The following is a 25,240-nucleotide window of genomic DNA, read 5'->3' on the forward strand; positions in this document are numbered from 1 at the left end:
TGGCATCTTGTAGCAGTCTGTGGCATGGGTTCATTGAGTCTTTGGCTGGCCTGACTATTACTTTTAGGTGGCCTGAAAATTAAACTCTTCTCCAGCAAGTATTTTTCCCCATTGGGTTGTTTCCATTTGAGGGGCAGTGGGAGAGAATGGAAAGAAATCTGTTTACTGTTTTACCTTGCATCTTCTGTAGTAAGGTGTAGTACTGGGTAGGTATTTTGGTTTAAATTCAAAATTGTCAGAATTTTTCTGAAAAACACTCTAGTTTCGTAAGTTTAGACTTTTTTTTCCCCAAGAGACTAATCCTTTTGCAAGACACCTTACATTCAGACTGAAGTTGTTCTCTCTGGAGTATGTTGTGGTTTGTGTAGTTTAAAGCCTTAAATTGTTTATTTTTAATAAGCTGCCCTTATGCATATACACTTATAATACACTTTTCAATTCAGTGGTTGGATGCTAGATTTCAAGTAAAGAATTATGCATTTATGTGTATACACAGATAGCACAAATTATTATGTATATATACATTCAGTGAAAATATATTAATGCTTGGTACTCCCAGTAAAGCCTCCCCCCCCCCCCCCCCCCCCCCCGGATGTGTTTTAAGTGGAAATGTGGGTGTTTAGTTTATTATGGAGTCCCCATTTCCCAGGGCTCTTAATGGCTGGCTTTGCTTCCAAGAACATATCCAAGAAGCCCAGAATGAACCGTTTTTTTTCCAAATTAGTGACTTTGTTCTTTCTTGCAGATATCAGTGGCAAAAGGAAAGTTTGTTAATTGTTCCACTAATTTTGTTAAGTCGACATTGTTTAATACATATCTTCTTCCTCTTTCCAGGCTTACAGCTGAAAATATCCAAACTGAAAAAGGAAAGATGCTTGTAAGTACACATCCTGATGATCTAATCTATTAAAGGAGATTCTGAATGCAATTAACAAGCTGTAATACCTGTAAGATCATTTGAGGTTTTATGGATGCTTCCTTCATACATGTATAAAACTCTCTTCACCTGAATAATTCAGCTGAAGTTGTCTAAAGATGTACATAACTTATAGGGTTTGTAACCTGAACATTAGGCTTGCCTTCCTTGAACAAATGACTGGTAAGATTTTCTATCTATGATATTTTTAGGATGCCCATCAAAGATGCGTGACATTTCTAATATGAAAAATTATCAGGGAGACATTTTAAAATTGAGCTCAAATTTGTAAAAGAGAATTTGTAAGTGACAAGACAATATTTAAAAATTTCTTTTGCTAGATGTTTTTTAATATCAGCTTCTGGGCCTTTATCTCAGCTTTTAGATAGTCAACAAAGGTTCTGGTAATAAGCTTGCTAAATTTTGGTCAGTTTTCACACTTAAAGATGTTATGCAAGTCTTCTGAAGTCATTTTTTACTAGTAATCCTGAGTTTGTTCACTAGAAACAATTTGGAAAAAAAGAAATCTATTTTATGGGATTGTCATGTACAGTAGAATCACAGTCTACATTTACAGCATTAAATCAGCTTGTATTTTCTTCCTGGTGACCAAAGTCATTTAGTTAAAAATGATAAACGATATGGTAATGTGAAATTTTGAATTTTGACATCAGGTTTAAGGAAATGAAAGGAGGAATTTTCACAAATTTATTAAGATTACATATGGCCTGCATTATGAGTTGCACTTTCAAGTGCTTTAAGAGAAATAAGAATAAATTACTTAGGTATTTTCCATTTTGGAAAGCAACATGATTGTATGAAATATACTAAAGAAATAAAATTAAACTCTTCTGACCATAATGAAAATAATACTGCATACTTACATATCCAGTGTTGCCATCTGAAGCCAGAGATAGACAATCTTAGTTTTACGGCGCCACCACAATGCTCTCAAGCATAGTTTTCTGTGTTCAGATTTTGCTTTGTCAAAATTAACAATGTGTTTGTCATAGTCTAGCCATTCTTCTGCCTCATTCACTCCTGGATTTTTTTAGTTTTCACCTGCATAAATAATTACCCTGTTACATTTTTCACATAGTATAAACAAGAATTAACCCTCCCCTGGGTTAGAAAAATTACGTCATTATTTAGCCTTTTTTGTACAACAGTAACTCAGCAAGCTCTAGCATTTCTTTTATAAATTCCCCAATGTGCTTATATTTACAGTTGGGAGGGAAACAAAGGTGACTTTCCATAGGAGCAAAGTCCCTTTACTGGAATTAGTGTTTTCTTTTCCTGTAGCATGAAATATCTAAATGCATCTTAAAAATACATTGGCTTTTTTGTGTGCTTTACTGTGCTAGAGTACATACTTCACTTGCTGTTTATTTCTTATTATCACTGCTCTTCAGTAATTATAACTGTCTCCTTTCTAGAAAATTTGTTCTTATTTGTTTTCATTTAGCTTTCATAGGCATTGCCTTCAACTGTTGTGCCTGTGTTGCTGCCTTCCCTAGGTATCTTTTCATATTTTATCCATCCTTTGTGGTGCTTGAGCCTCCTCTGAACTTCACCGTTTTATGCTCATTTCAGTTAAATAACCTCCCTCCTGCTGGCATTTGATAATCCACAGTAGCATTTTGAGCCTGCAAAGTGTCATGTTTTCCCACTCCTTAGCTGCATCCTTGCTGATCTGAGCTGTGAAGACTATAGACATTTGCCTATGGGTTTGACTTTTGTCCGCACGGTGTCACTCTGATGCTTGCTGAGTGGATGCGTCACTGTTTACTCTGTGCTTCCTGGGTACTGAAGGCTACAGCAAAGATGCTAGAGGGATAACTGTTACAGCAGAAGGAACAGTTCAGGACAGAAAGGGAAGGATTAATTATTCTGTTTCACAACATCCATCTTATCCCAGAACCATAAGGATTTCCTGCATTCACCCCAAATCCACAGCAGGGTCTGCAATCCCAGCAGTACCTTTGTCGCTAATTCTCAGTTCCCCTACATGTGCACCTGCTGTGCAGCAGCAATGTTTGTCAACTTTTTTACGGCTTCTTGTTTGATGTCTAAACACTGCTGGAGCACAGTGTATTGACAATTTGCAGTTGCTGCTTAGGTTTGTGTAAGAGGTGACAAATGATACAAAAGCGATGTGGCAATAGAATCCCACTGCTTGTTTAGTCTGTCAGCAGATTTTTAGTCTGTCGGAAATATTAATGCAAAAGGATTTTATAAAGCTTTTGAGAAGAGAGTGTTTCCTGGAATCTTAAAAGATATGAACAATTGATAAGCTGTTTGAATTTTAATGAAATATCTGATAAGATATGCTTACTAAACATTAATATCAACAATGCAGTACCACAAGAAATCTAATTCTTTACTGAGCATGGGTGTGCTACTGGGGTTATTAGATGGCTTTTAGTTAACAAATATTCGGTGCTGTGTTTTATCATCACAGGATGCACTTACTCAATTTGGGGGGAAAAAAATCAATTTGACACCTTTTTATATCGTATGTGCAATCCCCTCCCCCCCCCCAAATGTGTTTGTTTCACTTTTAATCTAAAAGGGTGAAATGGGCTATTGCTATTGTTATTAACTTAACCTTGCGTGTCATGAGTTGTTTCCACATTCTAAAAAGCTTGTATGGATCAGTTCACTTTCTAGATGATGAATATTAACAGTTATTAAGCTATGTGACTGGACACATACCGAATGGTCTAATTGTTGTTTGTTGGAATCTTTCTACAATCACCACATTGTAGATGCAGTACCCTAATATTGGAGGTCTTGTTCTCCTTGATGCTTCTGAATACCTGAGGTTTAATATTTCAGACTTCATAATCAGCTGACAATGAGCTCCTTATGTTTTACCCCACTTCAGCATTGGAGCTAATGACTTGTAAATGCTAGGTTAGAGACCATTCATTATGAAGAGTGCCTTCTTAGCCGAAAGTGTCCATCAGGTATATCAGCTGCTTTGGAGTCCTTTAAAAAAAAGCTTTTTTTTTCTTCTGTCATTTTAACATCTTAATGCGGCATTTGGCTAGATTTAGATGGAAGGGATGGAGTATTAGTATATGTTATATCTTTTTTTATGAATAACTTAATGCCATAGAATAATGATTTTTAAAGGTGGCTTGAGAAAAGTTTTTAAAATTGGATGTATTAGGCCTTCTTTTAAGTTTCATAAACTGTGGAAAACATGAGGTTTTCCCCATAAACATCAGAAAAATATAGACCTCTCTTTTCTGGCTTTTCTGTTTTACCATTGCCTGCCTATACTTGGTTAATCAACTTTAAACTTTGTCCTCCCAAGCCGAAAGTGCAACTGCTAAATGGTTCCTCATGCTTTTTATATTTAACCATCTTTTATGTTGTGTATGCAGTTGAAAGGCACAATATTGGTCTGGAGGGTAGAACAGGAGAATAACATTTCTAGTTTTAAATTTCAGAATTCATAAAATATGTCTGGACAGTACACTGCAGAAACTTGCTATCCCATTCACTTTATGAATAATGGTTATTAATTTTCTGTATTACTCTTAATATCCACAGGATGTAAACGTGTTTGGATAGCATATCTTAAAGGGATAGAGCTTATTTGAAAGTGTGTCTGTGTAAAAGAATTGTATTAACAAGTTAGTAAATATGGTTTCATTTATGTTATGTGTGTGCTTAGCAGCTTTTTGTCAGCCAATTTCATGGCTTCCTCAAATAATCCATCTCAAGCATGCTGAGAACAAACACCCGCGTTCATGGAATATGCAAAGGATACCGTGGTTAAAAGAAAAACTGGGAATGAGTTCATTTATATATATATTCATATTTTCATGTTACATGGATTCAGCTGCTTAGCTTTTAATGAAAGTTGCTCTTTTTGTAGAGAAAAATGTGCGTGCTTGATGCTTACGCCTTGTTTGCGTCTTGACGACAGACTGTGATCTGATAACTAAAATGAAGCTAAAATTGTGAAGCTGATGTTCCTGATGCTTTTCCTTAGCTCTTTGGCAGAAATGTTCTTTATTAATTAAACAGTTCTGGCTTTTGGCAAGAAATTTCCTCTAAGCTCTTGTCCTGTTTCTGAGACATTTGGGAAGAGAGTTCGCTTCCCACTATTCATGTTCTGAGAATCCATCTTCTATAGACTCTGGGAATTGCTGCCTGAGAAACTAAAACTCTAGTGGATCTAAAGATTTATTAGAGCTTTACAAGCCTAATGTGGCTTGCCATGGTGCAAGATACAGTTATTGCTGGGAAAGAGTATAATTACAGAGACCTGAGTGAGAGAGCTCCCAGTTAGTTCCCCAACAGCTCAACTAGATAATAAAGAAAAGTGCTTGAGCTTACGTTCCCTGGAGTTGTTACTTGAATAGCATTAGCTTTTATGCCTTGACTGTCATCACCTGTATATTCGTCTTGAGCAAAGGTCAGATTTATCAACAAAATTTGAACTGTAATATGAATGAGGAACTAACCACTCCTTTTCTAACTCAGACGTTCAGTTACCATTCATCAAAAACATTGTTTCATTTATCCTCAACCTAGTATTTTTTGCTGATTATCAATTACATTTCCTAAGAATAAGAAATAAACATACTAGAGCCATAATTCTGTATTGAAATGATAATAACTGGAAGTTAAAGCTGGAAGTAACTTTTTCTCTATTTGATTTTAGGGATGCAGAGAGGCTTGAAGAATTTTACACCAAGAACCAACAGCTCAGAGAGCAGCAAAAAGCACTTCATGATACTATCAAAGTTTTAGAAGACAGGTGAATCTGTGGGTTTTTTGGCTTTCGGATTTATCATGTTTCATTTTGTTCTTAGAGTCCTTTTCTTAGACAATTCAAATAGTGTGTCTTGAAGAAAAGTATACTTTTCTTTAAGTATAGTAGTAGTAGATTTTTCTGATTGAATTATATTTTTGTTGTTTTCTTATTTCCTAACTGCTAGCATGCTTAGTGCAGTAAAGATAATAGAAGTTAAGTAGATCAGCTTGGGAGGCTGACGGTAGCCATTTTAAAGCATCTGCTTTTACAAAAAGGGATGTAAAAGTAAGTTTAATGTCAGTCAAGAAACATATAAATTGAAGACTGCTGGAACGTCTAGATAGGACAAGATCCCTTAGAAAAAAATACAAATACAAAAAGTAAAGGCAAACTATACAATATACTTCAGAACTCATGAAATAATTAACTAGGAAATCTTCCAGATTTGGGGGCCTTTTTTTATCTGTCATTTTTATGTAAATTTAATCACCAGTTCCATCTCTTGTCTTCTCTCAAACTCAGCCATTTTGATTGCCTTTTGACCCTGCTATGCTTTTCTCTTATTTGGCCCAGTTTAATCTGATACCAAAAAAACCCCAAACTGATAGACAGTGCATTTTTTATCTTTTAAAAACTGGTAACTTTCCAGAATGTGTATGTTTAATTTGCTATTAATAGATTCTCAGAAGTTTGAATATATGAAAATGCTTAATTCGAGAAGAGAATACTGTGTGTTTATTACACAGATAGAAAATCAAGTGTGAACAGATGTTCGGTGTTTTACTCTTTCCATAATTCCACAGTATTAAATTGGTCTTAAACCAAGATGCAGTTTATTTCAGTTGCAGAATTGGAAACTTTAGCTACTTTATTTGTGCTTCATGGGCTAAAACAGTGGAAATGCGGTGGAACACTTACCAGTGGAACTCTTAACCAATAGGTATCTTATTTGGCAGGCAAAAGACATTCTGGTTTTCGCTTTTGTAATACCATTAGCTTATCATTGCATAGAAGAAAAAAAACACACTTTCAGCTCTCTATAAAATGAACGCGTATTTCATCGCAGGAATAAATGTGTTGGGTAAAATGGACTAATTATACAAAGTCCTTTTCTGCCCAATGGTATGCTTTAAGCATTAGGTCTAAACCATGAGAGACAGTGGAGGCAATGCCTCACATGCACCTGCTGCTAAATATTTGTGTCTACTTATTAACTGCCTAGATAAAGAATTTCTCATTCACTTGGTTTTGGTTACAGACTGAACTTATTTGTCCTTTTAATTTTACTGCTTTACTTTATGGCAAATATGTATCTTGCTAAGGCATAATTCTTAGATAAAGCCAAAATTACAGTCATTTAGATTTTATATATGCTGAAGTATTATTGAAATGTCTGTTGTTCAACAAGAAATTATTTGCTTATTTGTATTTGTTTGAATGAACTGCTTATAAGTTAAGTAGGAATGATAATTTGTATCTGACAGAATGCTTATTAAAACGCCTTACAAAGGCTTTCAGTGGCAGTGTAGCACACTCCACCTAAGTGAGTTATACATGTTGTTTAAGAAATATCTGGTACTGGCAGTCATTTGTGAAAGCTATTGCACATGTAGTATCAGGTCACTCAAAAATCTCAAGGTATTGCTGTGTCAGTGTATGTTAGTGATGTTCTGCATAGTTTTCAAAAACTTTCTAATTTTCGTTATTCAAAGAGCCAGTTAACTATTGATAATCTGATTCATGTATGGCAATATTTTCATAACAGATGTACTTTCTCTTAATTCTCTTTTAGATTAAGAGCAGGATTATGTGATCGCTGTGCTGTAACTGAAGAACATATGAGAAAGAAACAGCAAGAGTTTGAAAATATCCGGCAGCAGAATCTTAAACTTATCACTGAGCTTAGTGAGTTTTATCCATGCATCTGAAGACAAAATTTGTAAACTTAATGCTTCATGAATTTCTGTGAAGCCACAAAAGAATCCCATCACACCAGGCAGCTTGTTGCCAGTTCATTTTGAAATAAGGAGCTAGTGCATATGGGAGAGGAAAAAATAAACTATTTGTTCTAGTAAACATCTGTGTGATGTTCTAGATGACAAGAAGTCAGGACGCATCCAATCTTTTCATGAAGAAAGATGCTCTCTTTAACTATTTTGTAACACGAAGTCATCTTGCCTCACCATTCAAGAACAAGCAGGCATTCAGTGAAATTGTGGGAAATGACAGACACAAATTGGCTTTTCAATGTTTGATTAAATTACGGAAATACTAAATTCTGTATTAATATAGATTATATCAATTTGTCAGGACTATTAATTTTGTATATTTATAGCAAGAATATTCAGAATTCTTGTGTTTAATGACAACAACAAACAATACAAACAACCTTTAAATTAAGCTCTGGGCCTTAAATCAGGATGGTACCCCTGTTGGGTACAAATCATACTGACCACTGTCTGACAGAATGTTAGACTTCTGTGGACATTGGGTTGAGATCTGTGACGCTTTGTGTGTTGCCTCAGCCAAGCAAAAAGATCAATAAAGAATAATCCAGAAGTAAAATATGCAACAAAAAAGTCGGAACAAGAAAATGAACATTAAAATGAACAGAAAAGTTGGGAGTTTTCATTCCTCTAATTTGAGACAATATGGAAAAAAGGCTGAAGGTGACAGAATAAGCTTGTGAATTGTACACAGAATGAATTGAAAATTAAGAAAAATAAAATCAAAGATTTCTGACTAACCTCTCTTTACTATTAAATTCCAAAATATTTAACTGATTTTGGAAGAATGGATTTTTTCTCTCTCTCTCCAACTGGCTGATTGTTTCTGTGGCTAAAAATAAATTCTAATTATTTTATCTCCATACGCTGCTTTCACCCTGATGAAGCCATTTTGTCTCTGGAGCTGTGTGAACAATTCATTCATCTTTACAGCCCAGTCTCACTTATATGCATGTGGAATGGAATTAATATTGTAATCCAGTAATTGTGATACCTTTGCCTTTTTTAACAATCATTTTGTAACCTTTTTAATGAGTAACTTTAAAAATTAATTTTACTAAACTATTGCATGCAGGGAGATTGTGTTTTTAGAACTGATTCTGTTTTCTTAAAGGACCTAGCAAAATCGAATATAACATGCTGTTACCATGTGTGCACTGATCTCTCTTTTTTTTTTTTAATATAAATTGCAGTGAATGAAAAAAACAACTTACAAGATGAAAATAAAAAGATATCTGAACAATTCCAGCAATTGCAGAAACAGTTGGAGTAAGTTGGGGAGGGGTTGTTTGTTTTTGTTTTTGCTTTTTTTCCCATTTCTCAGTAACAACTTCTGGGAATATAAATGTCAGCTTTTAATTCCTTAAAATCTGAATTTGCTCTTAATAGGTAGTCAAATGATAGTCTACAGCCACTTTGAGTTAAAAACGAAAAACTAGCATCTTGCTAATGTACAGAAATTTTGCTCTTTTAACTGTATGCATAGGGTTTTTTTTTTCTTTTTGTAAAGGGTAACAGATACATTTGTCACAGAAATTCTGTTTTGATAATTAGTCTAAATTATTCTGGTCTTTGTGCATAGTAAAGCCTTACTTCTCTCTTTTTATTCCTCTGTAGACACTGCCAATCCTTTCTTCCTAGGATGAGACTTTAGGAAACTATTTTCTCCAATAGTCAAGCAATCCTAGGATCTTTCAATACATTTTTGAAGTAAACTTACAATTTTACAAAAAAAAAAACCCACAGTAAATTCTGTAAGAAAGCCACAAAAATAAAGAGCAACAAATTGACTATCAAAGATGTAATCTGATAAGATGTAAGAACGTGCCATGTAGTGTTGTATTTAATATACAAATATGTTCCACTATGTAAGGCAGAGATAGTACTTGTTTCTTGTATAGCTGTGGTCTGACATCACCTGAAATTTATTTTCATTTTGGGTTTGGGTTTGACTGGAAGCAGTTGCCTTATGTGGTACGGGAGGAGGGGAATGGTGATGGACAGACGAACTTGATCTTTGAGGCTTTTTCTGCATGTAATTTTTTCTTGTTTTCATCCAAAAGTACGCTTCATACAGGAGGAAGCAAATTCACTTCATGATGCCTGCAGTTCTATTCCTTAGTATTTCTCGGTTGCTCTCCCATCTTTTGTGCCTTAATCATCCCTTTTTTCTTTTCTTTTTTTTTTTTCATGTATGCATTTCATCTTGTTGAAATGATATATTTCATACCACTAGTATTCTTTTTTTCTTTTAAATACCAATTAGTAATAAACTTTTATATGCCTTCCACTGTATAATTGCCATTCTATAGTGGGTCTTCTATGTAGCCTGACAGCAGTTAGGCAGTAACATTAGCAATATTAATTTATGCTAGACAAAATCATCCAAGTTTATTACCTTGAGCCCCAGTCTTGCAACTTAGCTTCCAGTGACCATCTCATGGTATATTGGCCACTGTAGGAGAGTTGAGAATTATGAACATAATGCTAAGTTATTTGCTTAGTATGCTAAGTTTATTTAAATGAGTGCAGAATTGTGTGGATTAACAATGATTAACAAGGATAGTCTTGCTCTTTTTAATATATTTGCTACATTTAGTTGTTTTGATTGAACTACAGTCATATTGCTTTACTTAGAACAAACAATTCGGATCAATATAACACCATCACACAGGAGTGAGGTAACAGATTTTCTCTAGTGCATGTCATCAAGTAAGACTGCAAACATCTAATTTCGTTTGTTATGAAGATTTACTGTTTTAGAAAAAAATCTGAGAGTCCCTTATAAATAGGAAATAAACCAAATTTTAGAAGAATGGTACTATCCAATCCTTTATTAGATTACAATTTCATTATTCATGGATGGAAACAGCATGGAAGTTTCTTCAAAAATCTGTTATAGGGTCTCAGGTAAATGTTTCAGTAACTTAGAAATGATTTAATGCATATTTATAATTATAGCATTTATGGCAGCTTCTTCATTTGTTTGTTTTTTGTTGTGGTATTTAGGAAATACCTCCTGGTTAGCATAGAATAAAGATGCAGAAAAATATATTTATAGCAGACTAACTTTTCATGCAAGGCCACATGTGTTAGTAAATTTAAATAGAATTCTAGCAACTAGCATACATTGCAGGGTAACTGTATAAATAGAATTTTTTACTGTTTATTTTGCTTTGTTTTTTTAAATATTTTCAGTAGATGGTACAGTTTTACAGTTGTAGTTTCTGTGTAAACATTCTGGAAAAGAGGAATTATAAAAATATGCATTAGAATTCATCAGGATTTCAGAGAAGCAAATAACCGCATTAGTGTTTTTCAATAAATAGTCATAGTAAAAAGCCTAATTTTGCAAAAATTCTTTTGACTCAAGCCAGACAGTATTCCATGATTTTCCATCATATTATTAACTTATTCTGTATAAGATACTGTGGCTTACTTTAATGCAAATGGAAATATATCCGTATTTCCTCCTCTTCTCTTAAATCCAAAACCTTTCATCCTTCTCTTTATAGTTAGGAAGTTGTCTTTTGGCCTGTGTTTTCTCTTGAGAGTTATAAAGAAAAATGCTACTAAAGAAAGATGGTAAAGCAGGCCAAGATAGATTTCCTTATATTTTTCCTGCCTGCTCCATTCCTCATTATCACCACCATATGACAGGAGTATTGGTCTTACTAAGTACTAATCAAATTGCATGTAACTTGAAAGAGCTGAAATAAATACTTTTGTTCTTACATTCTTGCTTTATCTGTAAATTCAGGTTTTGGTAAGAAAAGACATGGTCATCTGTTACATTGATTTTTATATACTGACTTCAGTATGCTGTTAAATTTGACACAGAGAAGAAAATAAAGTTCGTAATTCATGTCATGTTTTTGCTTTACATTGTTTTTTACACTGTTCTGTAGAGAGCCTATGAGGTAGATAAGAGGTAACATCAAATGCTCTGGAGAGGGATTGTTTTTAACAAAGTTCTATTCATTACCATTTACAATTCCCTAAAAGCTTTTATTTTGTATTTGAAGACAATTAATATTCTGGAAATACACAGGGGCTTCCATACTGGAAGAGACCTGGTAGTCCATCAACTCCAATTTTTTTTCATTGAAGTAGCATATGCTTCAGGGAAGAAGCTGGGAACTTCAGAGTTCCTAGTTTCCAGGAGAGAGTCTTCCATAATGCAGTAGTTAGATGTTGACTTCAGCTGTGAAGAACAAGGGTTCTATACCATTCTCAGGCTTGATGGAGCAATTGTGAATTTGTTGTTAGATGTGACTGAAATCTTGACTATAGCATTACTTTTTTTATATTGTGTTGTTATTAAGATTACTGTATTTTCTAAATTGTTGCTTTCTTAAAACATGATTATCCTACGTGCTATAACTAAAGCTCTTCATCTTGCTGACTTAGGGTTTTATTTAACCTCTTAATTTTGTCTCCAGAGAGCAAAAGCAACAAGCAGTTGAATTAGAAGAAGGCGTCATTCCAGATTCTCCAGTTCTGACTTCTTCATTTTCTGTGGTTAATCGTATGAGAAGGAAAAAAGAGAATAGGCATATCCGATACACAGAACATACACACCCAGATTTGGAACTTGCTGAAAGCAACAGTGGTAAGAGTATTGTATTTGGGTTTTTATTTAATTTTAAAGATTTTCTTTTTAAGGAAGGGCTAAAGGAAAAAAATAACATATAAATGTGATTGCAAGGAGGAAGACATTTTATTAAAAGCCTTGCTAATTGTCTTTTGCGTGTGGTTTGGGGGGGGGGGGGAGGCTTTTTTCCATTTATGCTATAATATATGAACCAGTGGAAAAATGGCTTTAACAGTAACTGTTATACCAGCAATATGTTTAAAGCTTGTCTTAACCTCCTACTTAACCATTCCCTCCTCTATTCATCATCCACATATACGTGCAAATATAAGAGTTTTCCAACACCTATGTCTTCTGCAACTCCAAACAAAAATATACTTAGGTTTGACTTGTGTGCACACCTTTATCACCACCTAGTGGAGAGTGAAATCTATGTCTTGGCGCATTCAGCCATTATCTTGCAAAGTGGTACTACTGAAACTGATAGGTGTCTAATTCTAGCACCTACATGATGTTTCTTTTTCTAGTTCTGATGTGCTGTTTGCATTTGGTTTGTGTCCTTTAGTGTTGCTCATGTTTAATTTAATCCAAACTTGGTTCTGTATGCCATAGAAATAACTGTAATGTACTTTAACTGTAAGAAATATTTTCATGAAATAAGGGACTTCTTGGTTATATTTTAATGATACAGAGGAAGTATGATAAATAATTCAGGTGCTCTTACCATGTTAATTTATTTCTTGTGGAATAAAAAATATCTTCTAAAAGTATATTTGATTAGATGAAAATATAAGACTTGACTAAAAGTTTCTTTCCAAAAATAGAAAGCACAATTGTGGGGTGAGGAGGGAGGATTATTTACACCCTTTATTTTATGCATCTAATTTTGGTGCTGTGAATAATTTTCTTTCCATTCTAAATATACCTATTTCTATCCATTTTCTGAATTAAAAAAAACTTGAGCTACTAAATCAAACCAAAGTAAAATACCTAAGAAAGAGGCTATAACTACCTACACAGTATATAATGGTTATGAAAAGCTGTTGGTGTCCAGCTGGAAAGAACTAAACAGCATAAAGAAGGTTGTTTGTTTCAGATATCAGGCTTTTCACTTTTTCATTACCTTAGCTGATGCAGAAAATTATCCTTCTGGACAGTTTATTCTTTAATCAGTAGTCTTGCTGCCATATCAAGAGGTAAATTGTAGACTGAATATTTACTGTATGTGCACTCAGTATAGAAAGTGACATAATTACATGTGAGCATTATTTTATGGCGGAAGCTGACTGGCTGGGATCATACCTGCGAGAGAAAGGATTAACATGAAAATTTTGTGAATAATTTGTCATAGTGATACCTCAAAATAAAAACAGTCAGATATTCTTAGATTAATGGATCTATTGACATATTACAATTCATGTTCAAGTGCTTTTAAGATCAGAGTCTATATCTAAGCATAATTATCACAGAAGGCTCGCTCATTTCACCCTGTGAAAATGTTTATACCTCATCTTCTAGAGTTTGGAAAAATTCCACTGTGTTCCACTCAAGTGAACAGTCACCATGGAGAGGAGATACTAGTGGCAGACACTTGTGATCCACAGATGTCCCCTGTGCCAAGTAAGTGTATTAATACCTTTAGTTTTAATTCTTTTCAAAATAAGGACAAGCTATAGTAAAATAAGGGATCATTAGCTGTTGAGATTCAATTCATTGTCTGTCTGTGTGAACTAAGGAGCCAGAAAAGGAAATGATCTTTTAATAGCAGAATTTCTGCTGAAATGCATCTCCTGTAAAATTATATGATCTAGTGGCCTAGCATCAGGACTTAAAAACCAAGAAATAAAAAGAAGTCCAATGCAGCTTTTACTACTGACTTCTTATATTTTGGGTTACTCATCCAATTGTCTTATATCTGATTTTCTAACTGTAAAGTAGAAGAAAAATATTCCAAGGATTGCATTTACCATCTAAAGTCAGTATGTAACATGTAAAAGTGCTTTTGTTAATTATTCCCTCTTTTGCAATTGTGAATTGGTATTGCTGTCTTAATTCTTCCTTCAGAAACCAATCTTTAAAAGCTTATGTAACATTTCAAGAATTTTCTATGTTGTTGATTTTTCTGTGAAGTTTTTGACTACAAGTGACAGGATTTTGGAATATTCATGCAGGTCAGGGTTGTAGTGATTGTAGTTCTTGTACTTCCCTATCGTATCACTTCTCCCCGGTTTAATAAACTGAATGATGTTAAACCCCTAAAAGAAGAGAAACTCATCTCTTTTCACTTTTCTAATAAAAAAGTTAGAAGAATAATTTTAAGTGTTACCTAGGAAATATGCAACGCAATCAGTTCACTATAAATATACAGTATCGAACTTCCATATGCTGTTCTTGTACAACTCATGCCCTGGATTGGGAGGTTGAAAAGCAACTTTTACTTTGATTTGTCTATGTTAACTTTGGGGAGCTGTATCCAAATAGGAAGTACATCTCTCTCCGATACATCTCTTCATTATTGTCAGAAATCCTTCTTTTGTCTCTCTCCTCCCCTCACCGCTTCTGGATTTGACTTTATATGAAACAAGTCAACCTATTTCCGTAATTACTAGATTTTAATTTGTGATCTTTTTAGTTCTGAGTTTGTATTATCTATATGAGTGGAGTAAAATATTATAATGTATATATAACTCATTAAGTGAACTATTTTCTACCCGCAAAGATAAACAGAGGTTCGGAGGCTATCCAGTTCTAAGACCATCTTTTAACTTGGCTGCAGTTGTGGCAGAAACAATTGGACTTGCTGTTCAAGAGGAATCTGTAAGTAATGTTCCCAAATTTCTCATATAATCAGCTTTTTATGCCAGTTGTTCTGGAAAACAATATTTTACTCTTGCTTTAAAATTCTGCAAAGTGTTCAGAGCCCATATAATCTCACTCTGGTCTGCTTTTGCTTGTTTATTATAGAATTGCTCTAGCAAAAAGGAATACAACTGTGCTGACCTGTCCACAGGGAAGGGAATTCATGCCTTGTAAATGTCTTTCGAGTTTGACTAAGACAGTAAACTATATCTTAGGTCTGCCAACCTCTCTTTGTGCACTAATACAAGTTTGAGACACTAAAATTATCTAGTGATGAGACAGGTTAGTGGCTTAGATTAGACTATTCCATGTTTTTGCTTGGTTGCTACGGTGAAGATGGTAGTATGCATACTACGTAAATTTTTCTTATAAATAGAGGAAAATTTATGTCTATGTGTGCATTTGAATGAAAAAGTTTTTTGGATTTCCGTAAGTCATCTTTAAAATTTGCTGGTGAAAATTTCATCTCTTCTTTAAATGTTGTTATTTTTCAGAGCTTTGAATGATTCAATTTGAATAGGACTTTGGAGTTCTTATGTGCGAGCCTAGCATATTTATAATTTTTAATTCTAACAGCTTCTCACGTTTCCCTTCTTTGTTTTCCTTCATTGCTTGCAAGGAGTCCCAGAGTGTACTGAGTCCTCCTACCACTAATACTGTTATGAACCAGGATCCAGAGAGCATGCAGTGTGAAGATTCAAGAAAACACCCAGCTTCTGAATCAACAAATGATGACAACAGTTTAGGGTTTGTTTCTTCTTGGTTAGAATAATATTGTTTTAAAAAGGCTTAAATGAACTTCAGGGTTTAGTAGAATTTAAAGTTTTAAAGCAGTTTCTTTTAAAGATATAGACATGGAAAAAAATAGATATTTTCATATTGTATGAGCTTCTTTCAAGTACGTAAGTTAGCATTAGAAGAAAAGGAACTATAAAACTGCAAAACTGTAGACTTTTTCTTCTCTCCCAAACTTTTGATATGGGCTTTTGATATATACCCTCCCATCCTCACTGATTTCTTGCTATTGAGAGGTATCTTCTGAAGCCCCTAAACCTGGGAGTAAATGGCCTGGCATGAGAAAATGGAAAAAAAGGTTTTCTTCTGCTGACAAGATGTCATATCAGCGGGCTGTTGCTCTTTCTACCGTCTTCAGGGTGTTGTGGCCTAAACTGGATTTATTTAGCACCTATTTGTCATCTTGAAGGACAGGAGACTACTTAAAGTGTGTGTTGGAGTGTATGAGAGTACCTGAAAGAAACTTGCAGATTTTTGCTTCATTTGCAGAAGGTTAGAGAATCTGTTATTGTGCTGATAAGATCTATACAGAAACCTAGATAGGCTTCTGTATCAACCTTTCTCACTTTCTGCCATGTGACTGCACTGAAAGGTGGGAAGCCCTTTGGTAGGAGAGATTCCTAGGTGGGCTTAATTCTGTCCTTGATTTTCAGTTGAATGTGGAATAGAATTTGACACCACGCTAAAATAAAAGACTAAGTTTGAGTTTGCCTGCCTTTTAGAATTCTTCTTGCAACAGTATTCCTAGACCAAAAGTTTCCCTTTTCTTTTTCGTTCAGTTTTCAGTTACTAGTAGCAGCTCTGACAGCTTTGATGTGTATCACTGTTAGGAAACTTATGTCTTTTCATATCCCCTTTTCTCTCCTTTCCCCCCCCCCCCCCCCCCCCCCGCCCCAGCTCCCTATATACACCAGAAAAATATTTCATCTGTCATTGTATTCAGTCTTTCAGAGCCATCTCAGAACACTCCACCACATGTCAACTGGGATTCTCAGGTAGCTTCTCCTGTTTTTGGAGCTTCTAGCAGTATGAAGAACAAGTCAAGTACAAGTCATCCCCCTTGTATTTTAGATTCAGGATTGAAGCCTAATCTCAAAACCAACCCCTTCAACAATCCTTCCAGTTCCAGATCTCATAAAAGCAGACCAAAATCTGAAGATGTTGCTTTTGTTGCACCACTTAATCTTGGAACTGAAATCAACTCAGTTATCGGCCAGGCCTCTATCAATAGGCAGATGGTTGTGAAAAAGAATACTAACGAGGCTGGAACTTGTGTTGGAAACACTTGCGCAGCTAAAAATGAGGTGATCAAGAATGATTTCTTTCTTGTACACCATAAGCAACTAGAAGGCAGGTGTGCTAAAAGAAAGAAAGCTGAAGATGAACATGCAATTAGCTGTGAGAAAACATCCCTCAACAAAGAGAACTCTATGCCTTTCCGAGCAGACATTGAGCTTGTTAACGGAGAACATACAGTTGATAAACCCTTGGATCTGTCTGATCGCTTCTCTGGGGTTCGTTGCCAAGAGAAAAAACAAGGAAGTGAGGAAACCTGTAAAAATAGACTGAAACAGGTGACTCTGCATGATGTTTTTTCACAGCTAGGGAAGCCCATTTCTGAGGGTTCACCATCCATTCAAAATGCCAACAGTGAGAGTTGTTTGTTTGGCAGAGATTTACAAGAGGAACCTTATGTACAAGAGGCAATGCTGGGGAAAACATTCCCAGATAACAAAAAACAGATCCAAATGAAAGAAGATGTCCCTCCCTTCAAAATTGCACCTCTGCTAAACTCCATAGAGACAGAACATCTTTTTGATGACATGAAGGTATGTTTTTTTCTGATTTTTTTTTTCTTTTCCTTCCCCTTAGGAATGTTATTTTTAAGTGTTTGGAAATGGTAAAATTACAATATGTTGTTAGGTTGCCAGTGGCCATGTACCAAACAGAAAGAAAACAAGGACAGGACATGGAGAGTCTGAACCAGCATCTGTACTTCAACCAAACCCTTGTAGACTACCAAAAAATAAAGCACTACAAAATGAACAAGGTGACTTTTTGAAAATGTTCCCCTTTCCCCCTGCTCCCCACCAGCCTGTGTTATGGTTAAATAGAATTTTTCATATCTGCTTTTCTCCCACAGTAATTACTTTCTCTGTTTTCCTTCCAACTTAATCCCATGTTATTCAGGACTTTTCAAAATCAACTCCAGCTTTTCAATCTACATCATAATTTACTGTATTTCATTAAGCTTGTCTTCAGTGGTATCTTCCTGGTATTCTTTTACCACTGTACAATAAATATATCATTGGCTTTCAACTTTAAACTCAACAAGCTTGCTGAAACTTGTTCTTTCTGGTTTATTTAGCATTGCTATTACTGTACACAGTGGCTTACTGCAATATGTGAATAAGAGATATTGAAACAATCTCAGGAAGTTTGAATTTATACTGTCTACATCAAATGCTTGAAAACTGTACTTAAGTGTAAGGATAAGCCCTGTTGTTAATGTTTGTTATGATTCCTGATGATCTTTTAAAGAAATTTCTGCTCCTACTAGTAATGGACAGGTTCTGCCAAATAATCCCCTTAGCACATGTTGTATCTTCTTTCCTGTAAGTGATCCCATTCTTAACGTTTTAATTTTCCTAACTGGGATTGCAGAATCACTGCTTCTGTACTCCTTAGCTAAGCTGTTACACTGCATCCTCTATTTAGAAATACTTGGGAATTAAAAAAAAAAAAATGTTAGCCATTCATGTTGTCACGTAGCTAGGAAGCTAAACGTCTACTTCACAAATGACTTGAGACATCTCTGGAACAATGACCAGGAATGTCTTTATTACTTTAACTTTTGGATTCTTATTAATTTTCTATCCAATTTTAATATTAGTTCATTTACATAGTACAGGTATTTTTACTGCTAGAATATTTATTTATTTACCTTATACAAACACAGAGAGCAATGTGCTTCCCAAATATGACAAAAAACTTATTATTACTCATTGCTTCTGAATCTTTAGATAAAATACAGTTAATACCAGATTAGTATGCTTATCATTTGAGAATAATCAATCTTTAAAACCAAAGATGAATTGATTTAAAAAAATAGAGAGAGAGAGAGATTAAAAATTTAGATGCTATTGGATGCCGTTGACAGAGTTTGATACTGATTATTTGTCATTTTTGTCATATTCTCTGCATTCAGAACTTAAAGATAAATCTTCTTTAGAAAACCTTCAGTGGAGCATAGATCCAGGAGCTGACCTTTCACAGTACAAAATGGACATTACCGTGATTGATACGAAGGTAAACTACCTTTTCTGTAACAAGTCCACATGTTCCACAGTATTGAGAGGGGAAAAAAAGGTACTATTATGAACTTTATTCTAGATAGACCAAAACCACCACTTTAACAAAAATCTGAATTCAGCTCACTTGATATATGGTTTCATTCTTAAAATATTTGTTTATACATAGTGCTGTAAGTTATCTTAAAAAGTTCCAGCCACCACCTTGTATTTGATAAACTTTGCAGGCAGATACTAAATATGAAACTAATTTTTAATTTTTTTAGGCAAATAAATGTTCCAAATCTCATATTTTTCCTGTGAAAAATGTTCACAGTGATATCACTTTATGTTAAGCAGTAGAAGATGTGTAAATCTTGACTATTATCTTTCTCTGATTTGCATGCAGCTTGACTGTTAGAACAGGGTTGCTGAGCATTTTCCTGAGCTGTATTTGTTTTGTCTTGTTTATGGGATATCCTAAAATACACTGGCTTGATAATGACTGTTTCTTAATTTCTGTATGCTTCATTGATACTTTGAGTTATTCTGTTACCTAGTTACTGCATCTTTAATCATGCAAATACTACTGCAGAAATAATATCAGAGAAAGTTTCTAGGAAGTTGCAATAACTATCATGAAAGGGTTTTCAGATATAAAGCATGACACTGAGTACATCAGTTACATCTGAGTGTAATTATCGTGTTTGTCTTGTTTATTCAGGATGGTTCTCAGTCAAGGACTGGAGGGGAAGGTGTTGATATGGATTATACATACGTTAGTGAAAGTGTGCTATTAAAAATGAAAAACCAAGAGCAAAAACAGGAAAGCAGTCCAGGTAAAACTGCTTCCCCCCCCCCCCCCCCTTTTTGTTTGCTTTTTTGCAAAAGGAAAGAATAACATGTATTATTTTTCTCCGTGTAGATAGTAGAAAATGGTTTGCATTATAAAGCGCTGATGTATTTTTGCAGATTACAATTATCACCCAGTCTGTTTCCTAGTAGAATCAGTGCCTTTTTATTTTTTAACCTAAGATAGAATGATAGGATTTGTAGAGACAGAGCTAGTACCTTTCCTTTTAATGTTGCTTAAGTTGTTAAATATTTACCATATTTTACTTCTGTTCTCATCTGCAACAAACATGCTCGCAGGTCAAACAAATTTGGAAGCTTGCTGTGTAATCGTATCAGACTTCTTGTGGAAAGACTAATTTCATTTTTAATGAGACATAAATAGAACTAGTACATTTAAAATAAATCCAAATGTGTTTATATCACATTTAATGTATGGTATGTTGTGATTTATGGCTGCAGGGCAGTGACTTCTAAGGGGGGTGGGGTGTTTTTGAAGTAGTTGCAACTTGATCACGTTACCATAGTTTATCTCCTACCCACAGAAGGTATTTCCTTGTGCTTGGATATCTCCATAGTTACAACAACAAAAAAATTTGTGCATGCAGTATTAAGGTTAAAGATAAATCATAGTGATTCAGCAACTAATCAACGTGCACCAATAGAATCAAGGTGTCTTTTTGAAAAATAAGTAAGCATTATCCACATTTAAAAGACTGATAAAAGAAACAGAAAAAAATAAATGTATCGGGAATGTTAGGTTAACCAGTACTGGAGCCGGAAGTAGGTATTTGTTCTTTTGATATGCATTCAATCAAAATATATAAAAGCATTGTTTTCTTGACTTAAATTGTTGGGAGACTGACCTGGATATTTATTATGGTTTGTTTGGTTGGTTTTTTTGAATAGGAGGAGAAAAAAAAATGAGTGATACCTTAACAGAAATGTTTGATCGGACAAGCCATGAAGAATATGACTCCTGCCTAGCAGAAGATAGTCCATCTACATGTGACGAAAAAGAAACTCTTCATGATGATCAGCAGGATAAAGAAATAGCAGCAGCAAGCAAGAAACTAAAGAGTGGGATTTTTTTTTTTTTTGTCTTTATTAGACTGGTCAAACTACAAGAGTTGCTTTGAAATCAAGCTTGGTTCTCTCAGGTCAAATACGCCAAATAAACCATGAGCTCATTTTTCAGAAGTTCATGGGGGAGTTCATTCATTGCAAGGACATAAACCACTTTAAAACATATTTTAGGAATTCATTTACATAGTCACCACACAAATATGGGAGCTGTGATGGATGTTAATATGGGGGCTGTACAGCAGGATGACTCTTAAAGGAAACACCAGGTTTTGGCTGAGATTTATGACTGTGCATTGTTTACTTCCTCTCTTCCTTGATTTCTTAATGTTTTGTATTTTAGGCAACCTTTCCTTTGCTATTTGGCTCATCTTTCTTCTTTACTTGTCTTATTGCTGTCTTCCTGCTTTTCCAGTTATGCTTTTTGGTTTCTGGTTCATCCAATTCTATACTATTTTTAGTATCTGTTTGAATTTTCTGCCTCAGAGCAGGCAATACATGTCATCTTTGTATTTCTTAATAGCTGGCTAATCATTTTATAGACACATCTCCAGGCAGTTTGCTAACCTTATGTGACATTTTTTTTTTCTGCATGTATATTTACAGAACATGAAGATAAACAAGATAAGACCAAACAGAAAGCTTTTGTGGAGCCCTACTTCAAAAGTGATGAAAGGTAATGTAGTTTGTTTATCAATACCACATAGGCATTTTAAGACTTTTTTTTTTCCTTCCCCATAGAGATTTTTTCCTTCCATAAAGTAAGCCTATTTGTACACAACTTATTAGCAGCTGTAGGTGTACAGGTAGAAAATCTAGTTAGTTAGATAAAACCTCAGGTAGGGGAAAAAAAAACTATAAACAGTCTGAGAGGCATGTCCATCACATTAGCTAAAAAGAGATTGCTACTTTTGCTTTTTGTAACTTTATTGAATGCAGTATTTCATAATCCATGCTGTTTCTTTTAGTTATGTAGTCATGCAGGAGCTTATGATCAAAGATGCTATGGATTACTTGTCCAGATAAAAACATTTCCTTACCTCTGGCTTTTTTGCCTCTTCCTCTAGGCAATAAATCAGGAATATTTAATAACTGTACCTCTTAGTGCTGCATCTGTTGCCTTTCTGTACAAGCAGCATTGGTAAACTGAATCTTCATTTCAAAATGATATTAAACCCTTCAATTAAATAGTTATTGGCTTATTTTTTTATCTCAGCCTGTATTCTCTTTGTAGAAGAAGAAGGATTTTTCTAATGCAGTTTTGAAAAAGAAAACACAAAGTTGAGAACAATCTGTTAGACTCCCAACATACATTCCTCTTTCAGAAATCATTGCAAGAACTTCTGTTCCAGGCAAAATAAGTTTATAAATTAAAGATATATTTTTGAGTAAATTAGATGTAGTAATTATTTTAGCCCTTTGAAAAGCCATCAAAATCTGACACACATATCTGTATAAAATATCATATTACATTTAAAAAAATCCTGAAATTGTTTTGCTTATAAAAATAGTCTTGTTCAGATGTGAAATAGAGAGTGGTTGGATATTGCAGGCATTTTGTGATTTTTTTTTTTCTTTTATTTTCTTTTCTTAAGACTCTTCTTCATTGTGTTCTTAAAAAAAAAAAAAAAAAAAAAAAGTCCAGACCTGTAAAGGAAATAGATCTACTATCATGTGAAAACATTTTTGCTTTTCAGAAAGAATACTGTGTTAGATTTTCCTCATATTGAGGTCATTCGAAAGAAGGAAGAAAGAAGAAAATTGTTGGGCCATACTTGTAAGGAATGTGAAATAGTAAGTAGTGCTCTAAATTTTGGTTAGTCTTGCATTTTTAACTCTGCTATTATCGAAGTTCTAAAATGCTGTCAAAATTAGGAACACGGGTTACATCATCATCAGTACATACAGTAGCAAAGAAGTAAATGCTGTTTACTAAGCTATTTACTAGGATTTTTTAATTGTAGTAACTGCAAATAACTTAGAATATCTTGAATTTTTTTCTTCTATCTGTTTGAACATAGAAACTTCTCACTTCATGGATCCAGCAAGATTTTTATTATTTATGTATTTTTATATGTATATTTCATATATATATTAAAAAAGTTAGTCAAAGAATGATTGACAAGCCTCTAAACATTAGCTCAAAAGCTTTACTAAAATTTACAGCTGCTGAATTAGGAAAGTTTGGGTTTTTGTCTTCTCCAGCCCTCCTAACCAGTGCAAGTATTGTTCCTATGTGTCTTGATTTTGTTTTGTTCCTTGTGTTCTGGGATGTCTGTATTTTCAGATAGATAGTTATAGATAGATAGATAGCTATACCAGCATAGATGCCAATGTGTACATGTGTGCAAATGCATACAAAAATATTTACAGATTTAAAAAAAAGATGAGATTTTAGGTTTTACATTACAAGTTTCCCTTTTATTACTCTAGCAAGTCTTTCCTCTCTTTCAAATTACTAAACTGCTTTCAGATACTTTGTACAGATATAAAATATTGAAATTATTACATATGTAATAAGAACATGTTTAATTTGGTCATTAACTCCAGGCTGAAAGTCTATTAATTAGGCTACGATCTAATACATTATGACATTCCAAAAGTGTAGATTAATGACTGAGTAATGGATTCTCTCTAGTCTTTTCCTTAATTTCCATACCTATTTAGAATGAACATTTTTCTTAGATTCTTCAGCTAACTAAATGTAACTTAACTATAAAATGAATAACAGAAGACATTTATTAGAATGTATTTTGAACAAAAACATCTTCCTGAAAAATTGCCTTGATAAAACTCATTAAATGCAAATTATTAAGTTTTACAGTCAACTATAAATACCACTTTCAAAAATATGTTTAATTTAGAGAGTTTGAAAGAAAACAGGATTAAAAAAAACACTTCAGTCTATTTCTCGGGCCAAGTGCTATGTCTTAACTACTTTAATTTCCTGTCTCTTCAAGCTATAGATCTTCTCTCAGCAAATCCAGTTCTTGTCATTTTCTGGCAAGTTAATTAAAGTGGTAACCATGGTATTTGGAAACATAGCCTCTACTTTACAATACTAGATTTCTACGTTAAGCTTTAGTAACGATAGGCCATTCAGGACAAATGTCTCGGAACGTTTGGAATGTTGGCTGTATCATTGCACCATAAGAAAACTAGCTTTGAATGAAATGCTTATGGAAAAGGGGAGTATTAGACAAAGCATAAATGATGTTTAAAACTTCTTGGCTTACTTATTAGCCATATGGTTTTGAAAAGTCTCCAAAGTCTGAGGAAATATTTAGGGAGTGGATAGAAATCAGTGGATTGTTTCTGGCAAGGCACTCCAAGCAGTGTATTTTGGGAGTGGGCGGGAGTTACTCTTCATTCTGAGAAGAGTGAGAGATTTGACTTCTGTACCTGCTTAGCAAAATGATATTTAAGTCGTTTACATCCTCATCTTAAAGCTTTGTGGAAGCATCGCATTCACTTTACTGCATAGAACCTCTGATAACATGTCTTGTTATGTTTTGTGTGGTGACTTTGTGATGAGATCAGAGAAAGATTATATGCAGGAGTTACTGGTAGCTTGTGAAAGTAACATTTGTTAGTGTGGATATTCAATCTAGCCAGACTTTAAGTAGAAGAATCAGATCTCTTTATGTACAATTAGGTTACAGAAATGACTCTCTGACTTTCATACACTGAACTAATGAAAAGAACATTTTGAGGATCTGTTACCTTCTTGAGATTCCAAGTAAACGTAGAGCTCTGTAAACAGTTCTTTACAAAGGAGGTAGTACAGGATGAGATTTTGCATATCTCTTCACATATGGAGAAATGTAGTTTGAATGTTTGGGGGATTGTAAGTGCTGTGGATAGAGAGATCAATGTTAATACTTCACTGATCTTGATCTGATCATCATTCAAAAGGGTAGAAGATGTCTGATGGTTCTTTTTTCTTTTCTGTTTAGCAGACATATGTAACTCTTTCATTCTCTGTCAACCCCAATACATTTCTAAAGGAGTCAAAATAAAAAACAATGACTTTTTGATTTCTATTGAATAATTACTTAGGTTGGTTATTAA

General features: G+C 34.2%; 1 protein-coding gene across 10 annotated transcripts in view; it reads left to right on the top strand.

The window, feature by feature from the left end:
* RBBP8 (RB binding protein 8, endonuclease) overlaps positions 1-25,240 on the top strand; it is a 44,093-nt gene that overhangs the window by 13,207 nt on the left and 5,646 nt on the right. For all 10 annotated transcript variants that reach the window (XM_064507295.1, XM_064507296.1, XM_064507294.1 and 7 more), the window contains 15 exons: positions 835-877; positions 5,598-5,693; positions 7,483-7,595; positions 8,890-8,965; positions 12,139-12,308; positions 13,809-13,910; positions 15,010-15,107; positions 15,769-15,896; positions 16,888-17,773; positions 17,868-17,994; positions 19,153-19,253; positions 19,959-20,073; positions 20,996-21,166; positions 21,776-21,845; positions 22,867-22,963. In XM_064507295.1, coding sequence (XP_064363365.1) covers positions 835-877; positions 5,598-5,693; positions 7,483-7,595; positions 8,890-8,965; positions 12,139-12,308; positions 13,809-13,910; positions 15,010-15,107; positions 15,769-15,896; positions 16,888-17,773; positions 17,868-17,994; positions 19,153-19,253; positions 19,959-20,073; positions 20,996-21,166; positions 21,776-21,845; positions 22,867-22,963 — 2,393 coding nt within the window. The remainder of the gene's footprint in view (positions 1-834; positions 878-5,597; positions 5,694-7,482; positions 7,596-8,889; positions 8,966-12,138; positions 12,309-13,808; positions 13,911-15,009; positions 15,108-15,768; positions 15,897-16,887; positions 17,774-17,867; positions 17,995-19,152; positions 19,254-19,958; positions 20,074-20,995; positions 21,167-21,775; positions 21,846-22,866; positions 22,964-25,240) is intronic.

The sequence above is a fragment of the Dromaius novaehollandiae genome, chromosome 2 (genome assembly GCF_036370855.1).
Source record: "Dromaius novaehollandiae isolate bDroNov1 chromosome 2, bDroNov1.hap1, whole genome shotgun sequence".
Lineage (NCBI taxonomy): Eukaryota > Metazoa > Chordata > Aves > Casuariiformes > Dromaiidae > Dromaius > Dromaius novaehollandiae.